Source organism: Parasteatoda tepidariorum, chromosome 11 (genome assembly GCF_982258835.1).
Source record: "Parasteatoda tepidariorum strain Cologne lab strain chromosome 11, Ptep-v5.0, whole genome shotgun sequence".
Lineage (NCBI taxonomy): Eukaryota > Metazoa > Arthropoda > Arachnida > Araneae > Theridiidae > Parasteatoda > Parasteatoda tepidariorum.
This window is the reverse complement of record NC_141765.1, coordinates 90,004,361-90,028,885: the sequence shown is the minus strand read 5'-3', so window position 1 is coordinate 90,028,885 and position 24,525 is coordinate 90,004,361. Positions and strand designations below refer to the sequence as shown.

At 31.7% G+C, this 24,525-nt stretch overlaps 1 protein-coding gene across 4 annotated transcripts in view; it reads right to left on the bottom strand.

Moving 5' to 3' along the window:
• Positions 1-24,525, bottom strand: part of Naglu (N-acetyl-alpha-glucosaminidase) — an 86,805-nt gene that overhangs the window by 3,656 nt on the left and 58,624 nt on the right. For 2 of the 4 annotated variants that reach the window (XM_016069664.4, XM_071187957.2), the window contains 4 exons: positions 20,389-20,509; positions 17,484-17,546; positions 6,709-6,752; positions 1,346-1,503 (listed from right to left, as the gene is read on the bottom strand). In XM_016069664.4, coding sequence (XP_015925150.3) covers positions 1,346-1,503; positions 6,709-6,752; positions 17,484-17,546; positions 20,389-20,509 — 386 coding nt within the window. Of the gene's footprint in view, positions 1-1,345; positions 1,504-2,625; positions 2,763-6,708; positions 6,753-17,483; positions 17,547-20,388; positions 20,510-24,525 lie in introns of those variants that run through there. The other 2 variants (XM_087155029.1, XR_011638300.2) reach the window with 2 other exon arrangements.

Genomic DNA, 24,525 nt, shown 5'->3' with positions numbered 1-24,525 from the left:
AAATTGCAAAATAATTGATTAGATTTAAAATACTGTTGAAACTTCCATTAGTACATAGAACTTAAGCAAATACAAATAAACTCTCTTGATTAAAGTTAAGAAATACGTGTCGGAAAGGGTTAATCACAAGTTTATAGTCCAAGTTTGATCTCTTGTGTGACCTTTCCAGAATTTAGCAATAGTTTTATCTAGCAAAAAGTTTAGTATAAAAGATCAAAAAAAGACAACAAAAACAGTAGTAGCAGTAGTAGTAGAGAGAGTAGAACCGAGTCATTTTGAGGTTCACCAACTTCCAATATGAACATCAGTATGGGTAAGTTCTCTCCATGCCAATTAGTTTATTTGTTACTAATTAAAGCCTTTTAATTAGTTTAATTTGTTATTTAAATTTGTATTTGATTAAAGTGTTATTAATCTAATTTATTTTAAATAGTTGAAGTATGTAAATTAATTCGACAATATATGCATAAAATAAAACGATCACAGGTTAAATTGATAAGTAGTAGTTTTGTGTCTGTAAACCACCGTAACATTATATAAAATTGGATATTTTGAAATGACGTAAAAATTTGTGTACCTTTCAATTCAAAATTTTTCGACTATTATTAAATAAAATAATAAATATTTACTAAAAGTTATATTTTGCATGAAATGTTTGAATGAACAAATTTTATAATTGTTTGCAAAATTTATTTAATTCGCTTAAAAAGTTCTCGAGATTATGGGGAAATAAGCAAAAAGTAAGATCAGAAATACGAATTCGTCGAAAAAAGGTATTTTTATTAAGAGAAAGTATGTTTTTGTGTATGATTTCGTAATTTAAAATATCGTCTGCTCTAATTAATTAGTATATTTAAGGTCACCATCTTAAATCATTAAGATTGAATCCCACAACGTGAAGATCCGATCATTAAATCGAAAGTTATTTAGGGTTTTTTGCACTAGGAGAGAGAGGGGGGGTTTAAGTTTTTATCACAATCTCTTCTTGTTAATTGTCATAAAAATAGCTAAATTTGAATTTCTTTTGATAAAACTATCGCTCCAACTCTATTTCAATTTTTTATACTAAGAATTGCGTTTCAATAAAAAAAAGTGGTAGTTGTCATTTTAAAATATTGCTACGGTAATTATATGCGTGAAAATTGCGCCATGGCTTATAACATTTTTGAGCGCAAATAATATCATACGTATTTACAAAATTTTATTCCTTTCTCTCAAACGCTTTCCAAAAGGTCATACGGTGTTGTTTAAAAATCACTCTGTACCACAAAAAGCTATTACTCATCAATAATTTAAATAAAGGGCATATGAATCCGTGGATGTTTATTTCATATAATTATCATACCACTTGGTTGAACAGGATAAGTTTCTGTTCCTAGATCAAATTCATATTCAATTTGACGATAAACTTGTTCATTAAAATCAGTTTGATTGAATGGCCATCCATTTATGAGACAGTTCAGCAAAGTTTCCAAAAATAGTTTCCATCGTTTTTTATAGTACCTGAAATTGTACCATCATTACTTAAAAAATTTTTTGAATGTCTCATACTACATTCTTTCAGTAATATTATTTATTTCCTTATAATTCAGTAATATTAGTAATATTACCATATTCAGAAATATTATTTATTCCTAATTAATTATTAGACGCTTTGTAAGATTCTATGTAAAATGTTTATTATCAGGCGATGCTCTACAGCTTGAGTGTTTTGACACGGCTAAAACAAGTTTACACTTGTTTATGTTCGTGTATTAATTGGTTAACATTGTAATGCAATAGGTTAAAAATTAATACAAATGGAAAGTATATAAAGAATCTCCTCCACAAAAACCCATTTTGATTATGTTTAAATATAAGAGATTTGATCATAAACTTGTGCAAAACATGCAATTATTAAAACACTACAGTGCATCGAATAATTTGGTCTAATTATTATAATATAATACCTGATATAATAAATATTCTATATTTATGTAATATAGCGTCTAATTTATCCAATTGTCGAATTCACATAATATACATCGTCTAATTTCACCAATTTATACACGAACGTAAGTAAGTACAAACCGGTTTCAGTCGCGTAAAAACAATACAGTTGTTATGGTATCACCTGTTAATTAAGATTTTACATAGAATCTTATAGTGCGTTTAATAATATTTCCAGGAACTGTATATATATATATATATATATATATATATATATATATATATATATATATATATATATAAAAGAATGGCTAAAATTATTTACTAATAAGTTTCTTTGTTAATTTATACAATTTTTCCATGTGCAAATCCATTTCGGGCAAATCCGTGTCTAAAATTATTTACGAAAAAGATTTCTTTGTTAATTTATATAATTTTTCCATGTGCAAATCCATTTCTGGCAAATCCGTGGCTAAAATTATGTGCAAAACAGGCAATTCATGTTTCTTTCTCTTTTTTATTTTATATTTTTTTCTTAAATAAATATCTATTTTCTAAAATTATTTATAGTCAACTTTTTTAAATTATCCAGTATAATATTACCTTGCGCACATCCATTTTCGGACTCATCATCCTTGGTAACTAACAAATCAAACGCACTTCAGTAATGCAGCAAGAACGCACTTTAAAACAAAACTCTTCTAGTTACGGCTCAATCTCAATTTGTGCTTTTGTTTTCCTACTTTGCAATCTGGCATTTATTTAGTGGATATACATATATCAGATTTCAGCAAAGCATAAGGCACTTGTTATTTCTGCATATGCCAGTATATCTGAGAAGAAATCATATTTCATTTTTATCCAGAAATTAATATTTTTTGTTGCAAGTGTTTTGTTACTACGCTAACAATAAAAAAAGTTGAAATATTTGTGTATTTAGATCTCTATGCTTATTAGTTGTTTCCATTTCAAGTTAAATCAATTTGACTTGAAATGTATTTGAGACAATTAAGGTTAGGAAACTCAAATGTTTATGGGTTGGAGAAGTCTTTTCTCAAAACAGCAGCTATTATTTTAACGTGAACGTTTATACAAAGGGAATGCTTTCCTTCCTTTTTTTTATTCCAATGTGTTATATAATTCTGTACGGAGTCTCAGTGAAACGACCAAAAGGGAAAAAGAATATACCAAAATAAAGTAATATGCAAATTCCTATTTGTCTAAATGCTTAATGCTTAACCTGAAATTTTTTCAACTATTGTAATTAAAAATATTTTTATTAAAAATGTAAAAGGCATAAATTTTACTATTTTAGAATTCTTAGTTGCAAGCACTGACAAATAGTTTGCAAAAATAAGAAGGGAAATCAACAATAACCATACTTTGTAAATACTATATTGCAGAAAAAGGAATTAAAATTTCTAAATTTAAGAATAATTTCTAACTGTAGCGAAATTCCTATTTATTCAAAGAATAATAAATATAAGCGTTAACCTGTATTCAAATATTTAATAAATAGTAAAAAAAGATGACATAAACTGCATTAGTAAATATTTCCTTAAAAAGAATATCCTTTAAAACTAGTAATGAATAAGAAAATAAAGAAATGAAAGAAGCAAAATTAAATTGCATTGTTTGAATTCTTGAACATGAGAGCATAGATTGTATCGATGATGGATTGATATTTTTCAATAAACTAGATATATGAAAATACTGATTTGTTTTAATGCAATACTGAATAATAAAATCATCCATCCTATGTCTCAATGCATACTATTTCTATCCAATCTGAGCCGAAAAGAAATGTTGATTCGCTGTAAAGAGCTGCATAATAATTTATTCAGATATTTTAGTGATAAATAACACAGTTTGAACTTTTAAAAACTTTTTTTCATTTTACATACGTCCCGCAGTGGACTGATCGTTAGGACACGGTTCCCAGCAGATCACCGAAGTCAAGCATCACTGGCTACGGTCAGTGTGCGGGTGGGTGACCACTTGGATCAGTCTGCGTAGGGACCGAGGGTGTGCGGTATTGGTCCTCGTTAAACTGTGCTACCGTTAAGTGCTCGACTTCGCGCGCAGGTCGTCGGGCTACCGAAGCGGGGGTGCCATCCCTTCCGCAGAGGATCAAAATTGTGATGGCATGTCTTCGGATCATCCTCCGGGATGTTTCCCAGACCGTCGCCAATAGCCCATTGTGCAGCTCTAGTGCGACGTAAATTAACAACAACATCATTTTACATACAGTCTCAAAACCGTAAATTTAATTCACAGCAATTTTATTAATAATTTACAAAGGGTGTTCATACGATATAAGATATAAGTGATATCAAAACTAAAAGAGCCTTGAAATAGCCGTAACGGATGGAGGCGACACGTTTCCATTCAGCACATGTGACGCCATAACCAACCAGGCATCGGTTTTGATTGCATCACTTACGGAGGCCTTTTTGTGCAATTTAAATTTTAATAACTAAATAAATTAACATTTGTTGAAAAAAACAATCAGATTTTCAGTTTCAGGAGAGAATTTTCAAAAATTCGGCTTGAAAAAAAATTTAAGAGATGCTGTAATTCTCCATTGAAGAACTCAAATAACGCATTTGTATTGCGCTTGCTTTGGTGACTGAACAAATGTTTCAGAATGTATTGCGTGAAATGGATTACCGCCTAGATGTTGTCCCTGTCCGTGTGACCAAGGGAAGTCACATAGAAAATTTGTGATTCATGTATACAAAATGCTGAAGTTCCTTCTTCATTCTATGTAAATTTTATCGATAAATTCTTTTTCATTAAATAATTATATAGCTGTTTGTAATCGCTACATTCATTTTGACTTACCCTGTATTATCTTTATTTTTGCTAATGCTAGAAGCTATTTAATACTTGAAAACCTGAGTGCTTCTGAATTCATTCCCAAAACTTTTATCTATTTATTTTTGTTATTCTTCAATTATTTTGTTATTCTTCATTATATAGATTGGATGCAAAAATGTATCCAATTTACAGATTGAATTACAATTAAGAAGCAATTCATGTTTTTAAAACTAATGGAAATGAAGAACTAAATTTTATCTTAAAAATGATAATAGGAATTCAATATGTTAGTAAGGTATATTCGTAACTATTTTAACTAAATCAATGTGATATGTTGAATAAAATCAAAAATGAATAAAAGTCCAAGATAATTATATAAAATGCGATGACGTGTATTACTCTTGTTAAATTTGGTTTCAGCATGTGAATGTTTCTTATTATTTGGTCTTTTGAAGTCAAATATCTTCTTACAAATGAAACATTAATTATCCTAATGCTATTATTATTTCAGACATTATTGAAAATGAATTGCCTATTAAATAAAAGCGCATGTAAAAACAAAAATAATTGTTTTAACAAAAATTGATAAATTTTCTAAAAGTATTTTTAATTTAAAAAAAATATTTTTATAAAACTCAAAGAAAATTCATTTGGATAAGTTTTATTACATTTCCAGCATTAGTTGATTTATGTTTATATTGAAATGATGTATGCATTAATAAAATTGATATTTTGAAGCTGAATTTTTCTAGAAAGCGTATTTCACGCTCAATAAATTCAATTCCAACCAGATTGATTGTTGTTGTTGTTGTTGACGTATGCCTGTTTAGGCAGAAGGGGTGCGATTGTTCTTGTTTTTCAGTGGCGCCATCTATGGCCAAGAATTCGACTTCTGATGCACCATACATCGCACCTGTTTATAGGGCGGACCCATTCATACATTCAGTCATTCATCCGCAGATCGTAATTTTGATCTGAATCAGAGAACGATCGATCTTCAATTCTGTACCCCCAGAGGTGTTGATTTGTTATGGGAACATGGAGGACTTTGCGACTCGACAGAATTTTAACGTGCATCAGTCACCATTTAGTACACGGGGAGTCTTCGGCCGGCGGGGATCGAACCCACAAATACTCGGACATGGGCCCAGCGCCCTACAGACCAGGCTATCCTGGCCCGCCAGATCGGTTAAAGTTCTCTTAGCATTAAGCTAATAAAGGGTGGTTTTCGTGATTTTATTCTCGTTATAAGAGCTAACTTCACAGACTAAGTGATTAATGATAGCAAATTTGCTCCTTGTTTGTTGCTTGATCTAGAAGTTGCTTAATCTTTTAGAGGCTCAAAATTACTAAGATAAGAAGATAACATTATACACTATCTTGTCAAAAGTATCCCGACACCCTGTGGTATGGACTAATAGCGCCTTAAGGCACATATTAATATGATGTTGGTCCCCTTTTGCATCAATGACAAAATGAACACGTCTGGGAAGACTTTTCACCAGTTTTTGATAGGTGACACATAGAAATTGACTTTCAGGTTACCATCACCGCTGAATTGAGTGCTTACATTGAGGAGGGTCGATTTGGCTGGCTATATACGTAATCTGAGCTCTAATTGGTCCCAACGATTTAAATCGGGGCTCTGAGAAGGCAGTTTTAGAGCACCCATTTTGTCTGTGCAAGCCTCGATGTGTGACGAGCTGCAAGAGAAATTGGCCTCCACAGCAATATTGCCATAGAGTTGGGAGTGCAGCATTGTCCACATACATCTTAAAGTACCTAATCTAAGAATCATTTTATGAAATATAGATCCTTATGTTTCTTCCATTTTTAGATAAAAGACAACCAAATAGGTCAAAATCTATTTGATTTTAAAGCTAAGCAAAATTTGTAACTTAATGTGAAGCTTACTTTAAAAAAAAAACGTAATGAAATAAAATTTATAACATTACTTACTGCGACATAAGTCCCGCCCATTGTTTGTTAGCATAATCAACTAACTGAAAAACAAATTTTAATGCCATTCAATTTTACATTGAATTTAAAAATATACATGTTATTTCAAAAGTCTAAAAAATCGAATGTTTCTTTATGAATGATTCAATGAGAACATGACTTCTGAAAAACGTCCACCATATTCATGGATTACACCAATAACTTTTTAATTGAAATAAGAAGAGATTAAAGTCTTTCTCTTGAAAACTTGGAATAGTGTTTAAAAATAGTATGTAAATTGATTTTAAAATGTTACGTTTAAAGAATTTTAAATACTTGATAAATTAAAAATATAAGCTGATTAATTTTAAATCCTCTAAAATGCTTCAATACTTTTTCACATCCAAGTAAAATTATAAAGTTTTCAGCCATCAGCTTCTCAATTATTATTCGTTGTATGTAGAAAGTTCAAAATTTTCTTTAATAAAAAAAACTTTGAAAAATACCATTTAATATAAGAATGCAAATAGAATAACAAATAATATAACAAATAATATAATGACGAAATAATAAATAAAAAAAAATCAGTAAAGATTTTGAAAAGTAGTTAGGATTATAGTAAATTAGAACAAGGTAAGTTTTACGTATGCACAAAAATAAAATAAAATTTATTAGTGTATTTAATTAACCATCTAAACTAAAGTTAGAAAAATATATTTTCTAACTTTAGTTTAGATGGTTAATTAAATACACTAATAAATTTTATTGTGAAGCAAAATCTGTTTAACCTGAATCAAACAAATATAACAGAGAACAATGATATAATTGTTATGGTCGTCGATTAAGTGGACTGTGAGAAAATTAAAACAAGTAACTACTAAAAAAAAATTTATTTTAAGCAAATGTGTAACGCCATTAAGCCAAAGCTTTCGAATATAAAACGAACACTGCGTTCATTACGCCCAAGCAAGGATGAAAACATACACAAATATACATTATTCTTGAAATGTCCATTTCAAAAATAAAATGCAATAAAAGATATTGAGAATTTCCAAATGCAAATGATAACAAATTTCAAATAAGGGACAAAATAACCAAATAACAATAATACTAAATTGCATAAGTAAATTAAATTCAAATTACAAATTTCAATTTCAATTTAAAATATACACAATGATAATAAAGAAAATAGGAATGTAAGACTAAATAGTAGGATCATTAGTAGGTCAAACATTTATATTTGATATGCTTCGTTTAAAAATATCTTGTGTGATTTCCACTATAACCACGCTACTTTTATCATCCATCTCTTCAATTACATCTTGGATATGTTCAATAATCCGCGAATAAATAAGCTGCTTATCTTCCTTAACAAAAACTGGTGTATCCTGTTTGATGTTATTTTTTTTAAATAGCCATTTACTTCTCTGCTGTAAATTAAGGCAATTCCTTGAATATTTTTTTAAAAATATTTGATTTATCTTCTAATTAATTTCCACCGTTGACTGGTTGATAAGAATTCCGCATCTGGTTTGCACAGACCACAGTGCTGATGACGTAAAATATCCTCAGTGGTAGACGGATTATGGGTTAGAGTCCCCTTGCCTTCAGACTGACCGTTGGAGGTTTTCGTTATTTTCCTCTCCATGTAACGTAAATGTGGGTTAGTTCCATCAAAAAAGTCCTGTCCTCCACAAAAGCAAACTTCTCCCAATACTTGATCCAGGAGTTCCTTTTAAACGATGGATTTATGGGACAAATAAGAAACATTATGTTTGACAACATCGTACAATTTCCAAACTATAAAATTAGCGAACCGTGACAGCTCAAAGGATAAAGTTTTTGCCTTTTAATGAGGTGAACCGAGTTCGAATCCCAGCTTTGGATGGTTGAAAAGAATTCCGCCTCTGGTTTGCACTGACCGCAGTGCAGATGACGTAAAATATCATCAGTGGTAGACGGATTATGGTTAGAGTCCTTTTGCCATCAGGCTTATCGTGGGAGGTTTTCGTGCTTTTCTTCTCTATGAAAAGCAAAATTTGGTTTAGTTCAATCAAAAAGTCCTCCACAAAGTCAAATTTCTCCCAATACTTGATTCATGAGTTCCCTTGTCTTCTTTATTGGGTTCAAAATTACAAGACTACGCAGTTGAACATTAGTCATAGTAAATCCAAAAAATTGGCTCAGCTCTCTAATGAGGGTTATAAAATTAACTCCAATAAAATGCGTTGTATTATCTGAAAATATAACGGAAGGTATACCTCTTCTCGCGAAAAGCTGCTTAAGGGTTGCAATTAAGGCTTCGGCACTTCACTGGCTATTTCCAAATAAATAGAGCGGGAAATTAAACACACAAAAATAACTGCATATATTTTTTTAAAACTCTTTTCCGTTGATTTTTATACTTAATAAGAAAAAGACCACACAAGTTGATGCCAGTTTTCGAAAATGGGTGAATAATGAAAATGGTAACTCTTTCTTTAGGTAACGTGGCAGTTATTTGTTGTTCAATTGCTGAAACGTATTATACAATTATGAACTATTTTTCAGACAGTGTTTCTTCCACTTAATTGCCAAAACTCTTGTTTTACACTATGAAGCAAAGTTTGCGCACCAGCGTGCAAATTTTTAAATGAAAATGTTGAAAAATTAAAGTGATTAGTTTATGATCTTTAAGGATTAATAAGGGGTGCTTTTGATCATAAGATAAACTAGAATTGTTTATTCTCCCTTTTACCCTAACTAATCCATTGGTATCTGGAAAAGGATTTAAATTACTTACGAGACTATCCTTCAACTTTTCATGATTTATTAGGGTATTTATCTCCTTTCTAAATACAATTACCTGTACTAAAGTTTACTATACGAAGCTTGAAATGTTGAAATTTCTCTCGATTAATGGAGTCAAGCATCCTTTTTACCATTCCGACAATTAGAAATGAACCTATAAATTAAACGTAAGACATAAAATAGTTTTACAAATTTTATACTTGTAACAGGAAAACTGTTAACGAAATCTATGTTCTAAGTCAAAGTTAGAGTTATGTCAGATGATTGTTTCAGTTCACATTCATAAAGTTCCCGGTCCAAAGTTTCACTAAGCTCTGTCTCTTGAAGATCCAAATTCGATGGTCCAGAAAAACACAGGTCATAACTATTAAACATTTCTATCAATTGAGTCATTAATTCTTAAGCTGATTGAAGATCTGTGGAGATCCGGTAACTAAATATTCACCAACTAACTAAACTAAATATTCATATTTACTAAATATTCATAAATATACTGAACTAAATATTCATATAATATAACTTTTGAGGCAAGAGGGTTAAATTGTTCTTTCATAGCTAACTATTTCAATGCTCGAATGGCGAGAAATGGTGGATAATTGTATTCATTCTGAAAACTGTTGGCAATTGGTCCATTTGAGTTTTCCACATAATTCTCAACAAATTTCTTTGAGAGGAATCGATTAATATTTAGCGAAACATCTTTCTAAATTGTCAAAGCAATCTTGTGCTTGCGAAATCGAACAATCAATTCAAAAACGTTTTCTTTTACCTCCTCAGTTAACAATATGTCATTTAAGATTTGAGCTGTCGAGGTAGGCGTGAACACAACTTTTAATCTAGTGTAAGGTTTGTATGGACGGAAAACTCCATGATGGGGCATATAATATGATACAGACGGTGAAACATCATCTCTAATCTTTTCCACATGATTTAAGTTTCCACATTTGTTCATAAACTCACAATAAAGCTTTTTATTTCAAGATCTGTGTTCAAACTTCTAAGGGTTTGATTCAAGCGTTTTTGTGCTATATAACGAGATTCACCTAAAGTTTCGAGAACTTCTCCACGAATAGGCATTTTAACCTTTCAATTCTTTTATAGGTATTTTGAAAGTAACTTTCGAAAAATTCTTTTTCTTTGCTCAAAATTCATGAGTTATCTATTTCTCCGATCTCCCAAAATTTCTTAATACAATTTTCAATGTTTTCTTCTTGAGAAATTGGATTACAACATTGTTTTGGGACTTTTAGATTCCTGTAAACAGCTGGCAATAAAAGCGAAAACTGAATCTTGAAATGTTGTATTTCCCGATGTGCGATGTTTATTTTCTTTAATGATTTTAAAGAAATGTTCAACACCTAAAATCATATCTAATTTTCCTGGATTAGCAAATGAAGCATCTGCTAATATTGTACGATTAGGATTATTAATATTCTCTTATTTCTAAGTGGTAGATGGAACGAAATCTGTTATTTTTTTACAACAAAATAAAATAAGCGAAATAGTGTCAAGCGAAAAGGATGAATTATTATTAGAAACAAGAACATTCAATTCATATTTTGCATTTAATTTTTATTAGAAACAAGAACATTCAATTCATATTTTGCATTTGTTTCATTTCCTCCTAACCCACTAACTTACTAATTAGGAGGTTTATTTTTTATTTTTACAATTCTAATTTGTTTACGAATTCTTAAGTCATTAGGTTTACCACACTGCCATTATCCAGCAATACATGTCCTTTAACAGAACAGTCACTCCCATGGTTTCAAATCCAAGCGAGAGCAGTTGCAAGAATTATAGTTTTGTTTTGGATAGTAGTAGCAAAGATATGGTGTACTTTATTACTATTCGAAAGAGAAAGATAGTTTACGTTTTGATAATTCGAAAGAGAAACTGGTGTCTGTGAATCTTCAACTGTCGGTAGTTCCGCATTTGGTGAATAAGCTTCCGTTTGTCTATAACTATTTCCCTTACTGTGCAGTAAGTAACTATGCTGAGAGTGACAATATTTACAAGAATATCTCGAGGAGCACGACTGCAATTTATGAGAATCATGTAAGCAATTAATGCAAAGTTTATTTTTCTTAACCACATCAAATCTGAGCTTTGGGGACATCTTTAAAATGAACTTGAACCACACAAATGACATTTATCACACTTGGATTTCACAACAAAATTACGTGCATTGTTTTGATGTTGAACACCCTTAACTTTATTCACAATTGGTTTTTCTGCAAATTTTCTAATGTTTGAAATCGTTTTTGAATAAATTCCATAAATGTATTAAATTTTGACAGTTCAGCAGACGTTTAACTCATTTAATACTGTTTACGACTTTCCTTATCCAACTTTTGAACAATTATATTTATTATGAATTATTCAGAGAGTTCATTTGTTTCTAATTACATTAAATTTAAGCCTCTTAAACATTATTTAATGTATCAATCAAATGTCTCAAGTCTTTATATCATTCTGCAGATATTATTTCAAAATTTAAAAATATTCAAAATATAATTGTTTATAATTAAATGAGTATTTTCAAATATTTCTTTTAAGATAGTCATTAATGATATCAAATGTATCTTCTGGTGTTTTAATAAATTTGATAACACCTTTTAAAGCAGAGGGTAAATAAAATAATTTTTGTATGCTGTTTAAAAACTGATTTTTAGTTACTATCAAGCTGAAGCTTAAAATTATTCCAATTTCTATTTTACCATCAAAGCAAGATAAGTAAATATCTGGCAATTTAACATTTACTCTTGTATCCAACTGTTCATTATTATGCAAATGACAATCATTATAACTTTTTTGAATGAAAATCTTTGTAAGCTTTCTATGCAAGCTTCAATTTGTTCCTCCATTTCATCATATTGGAACTGATGGATATCTAAATTTTCATCTTTCAAAAGAGAAGAATATTCCAGTTTCAAGTTCTTTATTTCTTGAAGTATCAATCTAATACTTTCCAATCGCGATTGCAGTTCAAACAATCAGCTTTACTTCCATTGGTAGAAATAAAGTGTTCTAATCTAGTAAATTTTACTAGTAGCCATAACACGACGACAATTGAATTGTTTTAAGTTCTCCACGTAAACTGCTGTTTGTAGAAAATGCAACACCATGAAAGAATCATCAGAATCAAATGAAATTTAATGCAGAAACGACTTGTACTGATACAAATAAATGATGAAATTTTCAAAACAAAAGAAACAAATTAAGCGTCCGAAATCAGTATTTGGTGCAGCCACCACGCGCTGCAATAAGTGCTGCTATACGACGTGGCATGGAGTCAAACAGATGTTGAATATCTGCTTGAGGAAGAGAATTCCATATCGCTTGTATGCGCAACCAAAGTTCGTCTTTGGAAACTGCAGGACGCGGATCACGAGTGAGACGCCGACCAACCATATCCCACACGTGCTCAATAGGCGACATATCCGGCGAATAAGCAGGCCAAGGAAGAAGTTGCATGCGTTGTGCTGAACAGAAGTCTCTAACAGTCCGCGCAACATGTGGGCGTGCATTATCCTGCTGAAAGATAGCTCCAGGGATGCCTTGAAGGAAAGGAACGACTTCGGGCTGTAGCACTTCACGGACGTATCTGTTGCTATTGAGATTACCCTCAATTCGTATCAAATTGGATCGTCCATGATACGAAATCGCACCCCAGACCATAACTCCGGGTGTTCGACCACTATGTCGTTCAATAATACACTCAGGAAGGCAGCGTTGACCGGCATAACGTCTAACACGAACACGGCCATCATGGGTCCACAAATTGAAGCGTGATTCATCTGAAAAGACAACTTGGTGCCAATCAGCTCGCCAGTCTCTGTGCTCAAGAGCCCACTGCCGACGCAGCCGTCGATGATCCGCCGTGAGGGGAATCCTGTATAATGGCACCCTTGCACGCAATCCACGGCGCAGCAGACGACGACGAATTGACGAAGCCGACAATTGTACACCTGTAGCAGTAGACCAATGTGCTGCCAGCTGCCTGGAGGAAGCTGTGCGATCATTCACCGCCATGCGGAGCAGGTGTCGATCATCGCGCTCTGACGTCACCTTCTGTCGTCCAGTGCCTGTTTTTCGAGTTGTTCGGTGCTCGTCGGTCCACTGCTTCCAAACTCGCATCACTGTGGAACTGTTCCGCTGCATACGAGCTGCTATTGCGCGATAGGAAAATCCTCCTTCTCGAAGGCCGATTATCCTCCCTCGTTCAAACTCCGTAAGTTGCTTGAATTTCTTATTCTTCCGTCGTGGAGGCATACTCAGGTCTCACTAAACGTTTGCCACTAACAAATAATCATAGACTATTTTCAACGTCCCGCTACAGCACTTTATTTATACGCTTTCAGCATCAATTCAGAGGGCGCTGCGCGCGCCACGCACGCGCGATGGCTCTGAAACTTTATTAATTTGCATAATATCCTATAATTGACATTTGTTGCGAATTTCATTTGATTCTGATGATTCCTTCATGGTGTTGCATTTTCTACAAACAGCAGTTTATTATTTATCAATCTGATTTACCAATGTTTGGTGATTTAGGTATGGTTATGTTTATCCAAATCAAAACAATGAATATTCATTCAGTCACGAAATTATGACTGCTACGACGAATTTATGACGAAGGCAATATATGCGAAAACAATAACAATCAATAGCGATAAATAGTAATTTCGAATTATAGCTGGTTAGAGCTCCGCGAGACATGACCAAAATGTTGTGGTCGTCGATTAAATGGACTGTGAGAAAATTAAAAAAAGTAACAGCTGTAACAAATTTTATTTTACGCAAATATGTAACGCTATTCAACCAAGACGTTCAAATACAAAGCGAAAACTACGTTCATTACGCAAAATGAAAAAAAAAATAGCCAAAAAAGCAACGAAGAAAAAAAATAGCCGAAACCAAGCTTGGTATCAACAATAACTATTTTGCAAGAGGTAGCAATGCATTTTTGAAGTGTTTGAATATTATTTCATTACGATCAATTATTGGAAATGCATAAAAAAGAAACTAAAGAAATTTAACCTGCAATTGTAACACACTTGCATCACGGACGTCAAAAATGTAATATAGTCCTTACGAAGCAGAAAAAATTCTGATACTGGAGGTGAACACAAACGGTTAGTTCCTTATTACTGCATACTTAAATTGTACTTACATCCAGACAAATCAGACACAAAGTGAACTGAAGTCATCTAGGAAGTTGCACATGGTCAAATCACAGGAAAAGAACGAAAATGAACACCAGGCTTGGAATGACTTTTTCTATCAGTGCAGAGCACTTCAAATAGAATTTCCTATCTTTTTAAAGTGGGCTATAATTTCCATCTGCCGAAGCTTTCAGCGGTCTTTGTACAGGTATCACAAATCAAGAACAAAATCGTAGGGTTAAAAAATTCATGATTTTAATCAGAATGATTAGAAAAAGATAAAAAAAGAAAATCCCCAAACAAATATTTTAAAACATTAGATGAAGAATATAGTTAATTGTTGGACTTTATTTAGCAGCAAGCCAAAAAGCGGGTAGGCGAGATATTGAGAAAAATTGCTGCATTTACGTTTTTAAGAAACCATGTTGTTGAAATGTGTCGTTCTAACAATAATGCTTGAATGTAAAGTGATGAATGACGCGTCCGCCTTTCGGTACTTACTTCTTCATCTGAGTTCGAGATCAAAAAGTAACGAACGACAAATATAGACGTTGAGAATCGGTGAAATAAAAATCTAAATTCTGGGATCATAGCAGAGCTGCAACTGGCATGTAGGAAAGTCCTTATAGTGGCATCTATGTTTTGACATCGGCAAAAAGAGATTTTAGCATCTTCACTAGCTCCTCATTTTGAAAAAGTTCTTGCATATCTTTGAAGATGATTAGCAGTCTTATAACAGAATCAAGAAAGCTCTATCGTTGCCTTTTCTTAAATTCCTCCCGCTTTCTCTGCAGCCAGTGAAGCAGGCTGGATGGTTACCACTGTAGTTCATACAGATAGGAGTCACGTTTGGTTGTTTTGTTCAAGCGTAAGAGTAAAATGCTCCTGCACATTTCATACAGGCGTGTTCGGGTGATATGCAGGTTCGTTATGTGTGCCCAAACTTTTAGTACCAGCATCATTGGATTTCAAAGCGTCCAACACAGAATCTCTCAATCTGTACTAGGGTCTTGAGTAGGAATTTGATGCTGTAGATGTTTCAATTTGATCTCGTTTCTGATTGGTTGAGGAGAAAGAGGGGGAAGAGCTTATACTCCTGGTCGTACCTCCTCCTGAGCTGGATGATTTTCAATTAAGTAAGTCCAAGTTCGATAAGATTTTTCTCTTCCAGGTCTTGTATTCTGCAGTGGCTTTCTAATCCTCGAATGAGGATCTTCATCTTTCCTCTGGTGGGCTGTACACCCAGATAGCAAAACAAGGTTTATTTCCACTCAAAAAAAATCTTTCAATGTAAACCTAAAAACGTTTTTAATGCGGTTTACGTGTAAACCTTCTAACCTTAAAACAAGATCTGTGACGCACATTACCTTCATCCAAAACCTTGGAAAACAACCTTCAATATAACTTTAAATCGAGGTTGACTTAGGGTTTACAAGCGTGAAAAAAATCATTTAATAAAGCTAATCTCAGGGTGAGAATAATCTTAAATCTAGGTCATTATAAGGTTTCTTTTCGCAGGGTATCCTCAACTAAAATCCATCTTGTCTTAAAATTTTAATAGACAATGCAATTTGATCCTATCGCTAGTGTGATGCCAGCTAAAACGTTATTATGGACAATACTTTTTTTTTTAAAAAAAAAGCTTTAAAAAATAATTTTTAATCCTTTTGGGATGAAAGGTTGTAAACTGCAATGTTTTTGCTTTATTTGAAAAACGGTTTTTAGTACAAACATTTTCGTCACAATAAAAAGAAAATTCCGATTCAAAGTTTTCGTAAGGTTAAATGCTTTCTGGGATAAGATCTTTTGAAGTAGTTTCAGGAGCGGGACTTGCAACCGTCGCCTGGGTTTCGGGGGAGGCATCTTGCTTCAGTGGGGATAAGGTTTCTACCAGGTTATGGGTATGGGGACTGGTTTTTTTTATCTGAGTCTCAGTATCTCTGAATCTCAGGAATCTCCGCTTTCTCAGAGTTGTGATGTTGATTAGCTGTCTCGAGGCTGTTAGTGGAGGCAGCCTTTTTTGATTCAGGAATTTTTGTAGTGTCCACTGCCGTTGTCGCCAGCGGTTCATTACTATCTTTGTAGTTTTATCAGACAATGTTGTTCCCGTATCAGCAGTATCATCAGATAATGCTCGTACATGTATCTGCATCTCAATTGTTTTACATGACTGTTATGTTGATCGTTACTGGAATTTTTAGCATTACGCTCATTACTTTCAGGCTTTTCTAGATCATTTCCTCAATGTTATTCTATAGTGGCTCCCGATCTGGCGTAACTCTTGTCTCGATGATCAAGGGCGGATAGCGGATGAAACATCTGTTTTCCGCCGCCGTAGAGCAGACGCAACACACTCTGACTCTGTGACGTCTCAAACGAGAATGATGTGCTTTTTTAGCATCCTTCTTTATATAGCAAAGCTTCTTTCTGCCCTTTTGTTCACAAAGAACGGCTGCTCATACCGGAGCAAATTATGTCACGCCGTGTTTTTATGGACTTTTCCCACTAACATTCTGCTGATATATTTCTAGAATCCAGAAATTTTAAGTTTGACAGCATATAGATCACACGCAGGTGCTGCAGAAAATTCCAAAGTGGGGTAAAGTTTAAAAAAAAGAGAGGATAAAAATTAAATAGAGTTTAAAGTCGGTATATTAATGTCACGACATAATATTAATCAAACTAATTTACAAGAATTCTCTTTTTTATGGTTTGAAAGAAATTTCGTTTCCCACGAAATAAAAAGTTTTTTAGAAATGATAAAAGAAAAAAAAGCGTATCTGGAAACTCATTTTCAGGAACTTTCTGACGGAAATATAACATAATATTATTACTTACTTCTCCTGCTGGTCCCCATAAAGTTATTTGATTCCTTGCATTGTATTCATACTGTATTTTTTCCTAAAACAAAAAGGACAGCTAATGGCAGTGAACTTGTTTTTATATCTTTAAAAGAAATATAAGTACTTCAACATACATTATGAATCTCTGGTTAAGTGTCGCCTTAATAAATTATCGATATCCAAGCAAATGGCTCTATTTATATTTAGAATTTGGCAAGATTGTGTTTTTTTAATAAATTATATTAAAAAAATAACGTAATAAAATAATGTTAGTAATGCGTACATTCCGCAAAACAAAATCATCTTCAATAATTCTCAATCTTAATCAATTTTAAATTTCCAAATAGCTATTTATATATTAAATTATTTTTTCCAAATTGAAATAACTGCAATTTTTCAATTAAACTATGAAATAAAAAAAATTTTTTAATACTGTTACAGATATATAAAAATTAAAATATAATTATCCTTATTACATAACTAAAAATATGCATATTTTATTTCAGTAGACATTGTATAGCGATGCAGAAGAGGATCTCTTACTTGATTTAAACAAATTTGACTTGGTGTAAACTTTTTTCACTTTAGATATTTAAATTTAACAACAATTTTTAAAATGTACAGTGGACCGAAAAGCCCTGAATAACTTTTGATATAATGATCGGATCATCAAGTTTTAAGAATCAACCTTAATGGTTCGAGGGGGTGACCTCAATTATGTTAATTAATTAGTGCAGACGATATTTTGAGTTTCAAAATCAGACACAAAAACGTATTTCCTCTGAATAAACGTAGTTTTTTTCCCAACGTATTCGTATTTCAGACCCCCAAAATATAAGAGGTAGCCGCAATCTGGGAAATATGATCTCCATAGTTTGGTCAAGAGAGCGATCTAAAGTTTGGCTCATGCTAATTTTATTTTTTTGCGTATTCCGCCATAGCTCGAAAACTTTTTTAACGAATTAAAAAATTTGGGCAAAATTATGAAATTCGTTTATCCAAAGATAATTACATGCTAAAAACATACTTCAGTAAATATTTACTGTTTTTTATTATTTGATTTAATAATAGTTGAAACAATTTTGAATTGTAAGGTATACGATTTTTTAAGTCATTTTAAAGTATGCAATTTTAAATGGCAAAATACAAAATTTTAGTAAAATCGGTTGATTAATTCCTGAGAAATCAAAAAAGTTTAACTGTACAACTTTTTTAAAATTTGATTTTACAGGAACTATTAAACCGATTTCGCTCATATTTTGTATTATGGAATGCAAAATTACATACTTTAAAATTATGTAAAAAATTGTATCCCTTACGATTCAAAATGTTTTTTTACTCTTACTAAACAAAATAATAAAAAATAGCAAATATTTAGTAAAATTTTTTTTTTGCCTGGAATTATCTTTGAACAAACGAATTTCATAATTGTGTGCAAAATCTTTTCAATTCGTTTAAAAAGTTCGAGATATGGCAAAATACGCTAAAAGCAAATTTAACATTAATGGGTCCGAACTTTGGATCGCTCTTCTGATCAAACTAGGGGAACCATATTTCCCAGATTGCGTCTACCCCCTATATTTTGGGGGTCAGAAGTCGGAATCCGGTGGAAAAAAAACTATGTTTATTAAGAGTACGTTTTTGTGTCTGAATTTCGTAACTTTATCGTCTGCACTAATTAATTAGCATATTTGAGATCCCCCCTCAAACCATTAAGAGTGAGCCCTAGAGCGTGATGATCCGATCGTCGTTAGATCAAAAATTATTCAAGGTAGTCCGTTAAATATTTTTTGGAGGGGGGGGGGAAGGAAGCGCACTGTAAAAATAAAAAAAAAATAAAAAAAATAAAAAAAAAAAAAAAACAGTTACCACTATTTTTGGTGTTGTAATATAAACAAAAATTTGCAAGAGTGCGTGTAGTCAAATTTTTTTATTTACTTTTTCACTGTTGTAGTTTTTTTCAAATTTTTTCGTAATTTATGTATTTATTTATTGACAACATACATTTTCATGTGCATTAGAATCAATTTCATTGCTTCATTGCAAATACTTTCCGTTTAAAAACCATGTGCATTTTTAGTATATATTTGCACTAATTCTTTCAAACAATAGTTATTTTATCAATTTTATATTATTTAATGCACCGGCCTGGTGGCCGAGTGGTTAGCGTGCCTGACTGCGAAGCCATAGGCTGCGGGTTCGAATCCCGCTCTGGGCATGGATGTTTCTCTCTCTCTTTGTGCTGTCCTCTGTTGTGTGTGTATGATGTGCGAATGTGGCCCACCCTATGAACGGGTTTGTGGCAGTGTGGCGTGGGCAATGTTGCTCGCCTCCGTGACTTTGGTTCACAGGTGCCCACTGGGTAACGCGAAATGAGCAACAATTCGGGCATAGTATAGGCAATGATTCAAATTCAGTGCCTGCCATTAGAAATATTTAATGCATGATAGCAGTTTTGTTTTTGGGAATAAAATTCTAACAGTTTTATATTTTCGTTAGAAATACATTTTTAAGTATCGATCTGTAGTGCGGAATATTATGGTACCCCTCGAAATATTATGTAAAATTCACAAAATAACAATTATTTGAAAGAATCTATCCAAATATATTACTAAAAATATGCTTGTTTTTCATAAAAATTGTTTTTGCAGCGAAGTTATAAAATTGGTACTAATGTGCATGGAAATATGTGTTGCTAATTAACAAACACACAATAAATATAAAACTACAGAATTGAAAAAGTAAATAGAAATGTAACTATGTGTACTATAATTTATCTCAACACCAAAAATGGTAGCTTATTTCTTCAGTAAACATGAATGGTGTTAAAATATCTTTATGTAGTTCAACATCGAAGACAATTTAATACTTTAAATAAGTTATTAAAATGAATAACTTACCAGAGGTGTTATTCCAAGTTTTTTAGCACTTTCCAGCCATCGGCCCAGTAAAAAATGCTCATTCGACGCCAAAATTTCTTCCATTTCATCAAAAAGATTTAACACTGCTCTTGCGTTCTTTCTAATGTTAAAAAAAACTATCATATTATTTAAACAATTTATATTTTCCAAATAAATGCTATTCTATTCTATTCTGTTCTATTCTATTCTATTCCAAATAAATGTTATTCCATTCTATTCTATTCCAAATAAATGTTGTTATATTCTATTATATTCCAAATAAATGTTATTATATTCTATTCTATTCCAAATAAATGTTATTCTATTCTATTCTATTCCAAATAAATGTTATATTATTATTAATTCAATTGAAAATTTATTTTTGCTTTTCAAGTAAATATTTTAAAAATGACTCATTTTTGAATTTTTTTTCCTTTAGTATTTAAATAATGTTTACATTTAATATAATAATATTACTCTAAATGAGTCGGCATGAAACATATATTTTACGCTGAGAACTACATTTTTGTTATATTTGAGTCACTGACGATATATGTTAGCTGATATTTTACATTTTCTTTCTTTTGAATAGCAAAAAATTTTAATTTAAAAATCTTAAATTTTTCTTTATCCCTTGTTAGATTGTCTCTTAGAATAAAATATCAAACACTTTTAAAGTAAGAAACACTTTTCTTATTGCATGAATTAAAGTTTTATGGAGTTTAAAAATGACTTTTAAAATTATTAGCAAAACGCAAAGCAACACAGTAGTATACAAAATATCTTCCTTTAATGCTGTAAAAAAGTGATAGAAGTCGAGACAATTATTCCGTTACATTCAAAAATAAAAATAACTGTCACCACTGTTTCAGAAAAAAAAAAAAAAAAGAAAGAAACATTTCGTGGAGCGTGTTTCTTCTTCTTTTTTTTTTTATAACTCCAAAACTATTAAATGAAACAATATGAACACATTTGTAGAAAATGTTTAAAGAACATTTGGATATGAAGCTATTATTGATGGATTCGTTAATTTTTAATTTATTCTGTGAAAAGTTGTTTCTTTCCTTTTGAGCCACGAAGTTCAGTTTAAAAAACAGCATTAGGAAATTTTACAGTCACGTTCTCATATACTTTAAAAACTAATACTAAAATAATTGAACAGTTTTTAACGGTGTATCTTCTCTAACTGCTAGAAAAACTTAGTAATTTATTTTAACAATTTTATTCAGTTAAAAAACATCTTTTGGAATAGTGTTTTAGAAGATGCTGTTTTTCCGCAGAATTAACTGTTTTCAAACAAGAAATGTAGTAAGTACCAGTATACGCTGATTTCCCATTGGTCAAAAGAAAGACATTATGTTGGAAGTTCGCCATTTTAAATGAAGATCAAGAATGAAGGGATCGTTTTCTAAAGTAAAAGCTTTCATAATCCAACAATGCGAAGGTGAGTTCAAACTTTATTACTTTATTTTTAGGATAAACGTTTGTATTTTCAATGAACAATCCTCTTATTTCAAATCATTAACTAGTTTTAATTGTTTAATGACTTTCCAGTCAAAATAGTATTATAATAAAAGAAAAAATAAGAAAGTATATAAAATAAGAAAGTATATATAAAATAAGAAAAAAGTATATAACAGTTTATTATTTTTTTTAAAATCAAGCTGATTTAAATCAACGAACTGTGTTTGCAATCGGTGATAAATACTATTTCCTTTTTTGCTGAGTGCAATTTTTAATAACATGTTTTACTAATATTTTTATAAAGTAAGCATTCATTTAAAAAAAGCTCTCTGGTTTTGATCAATTAAGAATTTATTATTTAATTTAAACAAAATGTGGAATTTTCAAATTTTTTTTTGGAAATAATTTCTTTGTTTTGTTCAATATATGAAAATATTTTTATGCTTATTAATTTTCTGTCATTCCAAAACTTAAGTAAATTGGTATACCATTTGAGAAATTTCTAGTCGAATTTTGGCTTATCATATTTTGTTAAAAAAATTCCTGGATTTGTTTCCTGGATTCCTGGATTAAATTAATAATAAAAACATAAAATTGGAGAGCATTTCAGCAAATCTGTGAATGAAACAGAAAAAAGTTACATATAATGCCGATTTATAAGTAGAAAAGGAGTCTTTCAAGCTCTAATGATGGGAATACAGCAACAACTATTTCAAAACTTCCTGGATTTCCCCCCTCTTATAGGTAATTCTTACCAGGGCTAAAGAGAATAGAAGGGCTAGTTCACTCCGCTCTTAGAACTGAAGCTACGATTTCCCTCCTCATGACATCACTGTGTCCACAGATCTCGGAGATCGCAAGCAAAGATATGATAACTTCCCATCTTTCTCTTTGTAAAAATAAGTTAGACTTTTTCTGGTTATTAGCCTTCAAATTTTACGTAATTAACACATTATTACCGTTCATAAACATAGTTAAAAAAAAAAACTTTCTTGGTTATTATATTAAAAAAAATACCTTTTTAAACTTATAAAAATGTTTTGCTAGTTGGTGAAAATGACACGATAAATACTTTATTTTAAAAAGTTCAGTTTTAACTTTAACTATTAAGAAAAATGAAGGCATATATCGACACTTTTTTTATCTACATATTCTTTTATAACGATAAGTTAAGTTAAATTTAGAATCCCTGATTTTAAAATATGTCGTTAATAGCAATTTGTTCATACTTAATCATTAGGAAACATCAACCCTAAACGCTAATTACTGAAACAAAATAATAATTTAGATTCATAATGAAATTAGAAATTTTACAATTGTTTATAGACATTTAAATTTATGATGATATAATTTATAGACATTTAAATTGAAGAGAATATAATTTTTAAAAAAAATCATAAATATTTAGAATAACTACATTAATAAATATGTTATGAAATTAGGAGAATTTCAACTAAATACTATATATTCTATTTATACTTTTTATTTACATTTTAATTTTCTTTGACTTTATCCATTTTTTAGTTCTTTTCACCTGCCTTTCTTTATGAAGTAACGAGGCGGTTTCTATTTAGATAATGAATTTTCATAAAAGTTCTTTACGACAGAATAAACGTATTGCTGTTTTATATTAACTGTGTCATTTCGGAATCCATTCTTTACATAGTTGTTCATTTACTTTAGGGAACACGCGAAAAATTATACATTTTCCTTTTGTTTTTGTATCAGAATTTTTGCAAGTTGCAATCTCGCAAACTGGCATTTCGATAATACACTGGTTATCATAAATTAAGGAAAATTCACAAAAATCGCGATAACTCAAGAAATTACACATGGAATTTTATGAAACTTACCCACAATATACAACACATAGTAAGGTATTAAACAACATAAAAAGAAATTATCAGACATTAATAGTAGTATAGAAATTAGCACATGTATAAAATAAACAAATTGGAAGTATCGGTTTGCAATAGAAAAAGTACCTTTAATATGGAATATGATTGCCTCTAGAAGCAATACAGCACAAACAGCGATGTGTGATGCTTTCAATTATGCGGTCTATCAGTTCAATAGGAAGTGAGAGCCATTGCTCTTGTAAAGCAGTTGCAAGCGTGGCAAGGGTCTGAGGGGGCGGATTGATGGCAGATACACGCCTCCCTAGAGCATCCCAAACGTGCTCGATAGGATTCAAGTCCGGGGATCGAGCTGGCCACTCCATGCGAGTAATTGTTTCCTGTTGAAGATAATCATCAACAATGCGAGCTCTGTGTGGTCTTGCATTATCGTCCTGTAACAGGAAGCAATCACCAATTGCCCCGGCATATGGGCGCACATAAGCATCAAGGATGTTGTCTCGATAAACCTGAGCATTCACGGTTCCCCTTGGAAAGACATGGAGGTATGTGCGCCCTCCTAAGGATATGCCTCCCCAAACACAGACACTGCCTCTTCCGTATGCATCTCTTTCACGGATGTTTGATGGATGATAACGGGTCCCAGGTTCTCTCCATATCAAATAACGTCTACTGTCACTTTCTAGACTAAACCTGGACTCATCCGTAAAGAGAACAGGCCTCCATTGATCTGACGTCCAGTGGACATGTTGTCGGGCCCACTGCAAACGGTCTCTCCTATGGCGTGATGTGAGCGGCACGCAAATGGCTGGTCGTC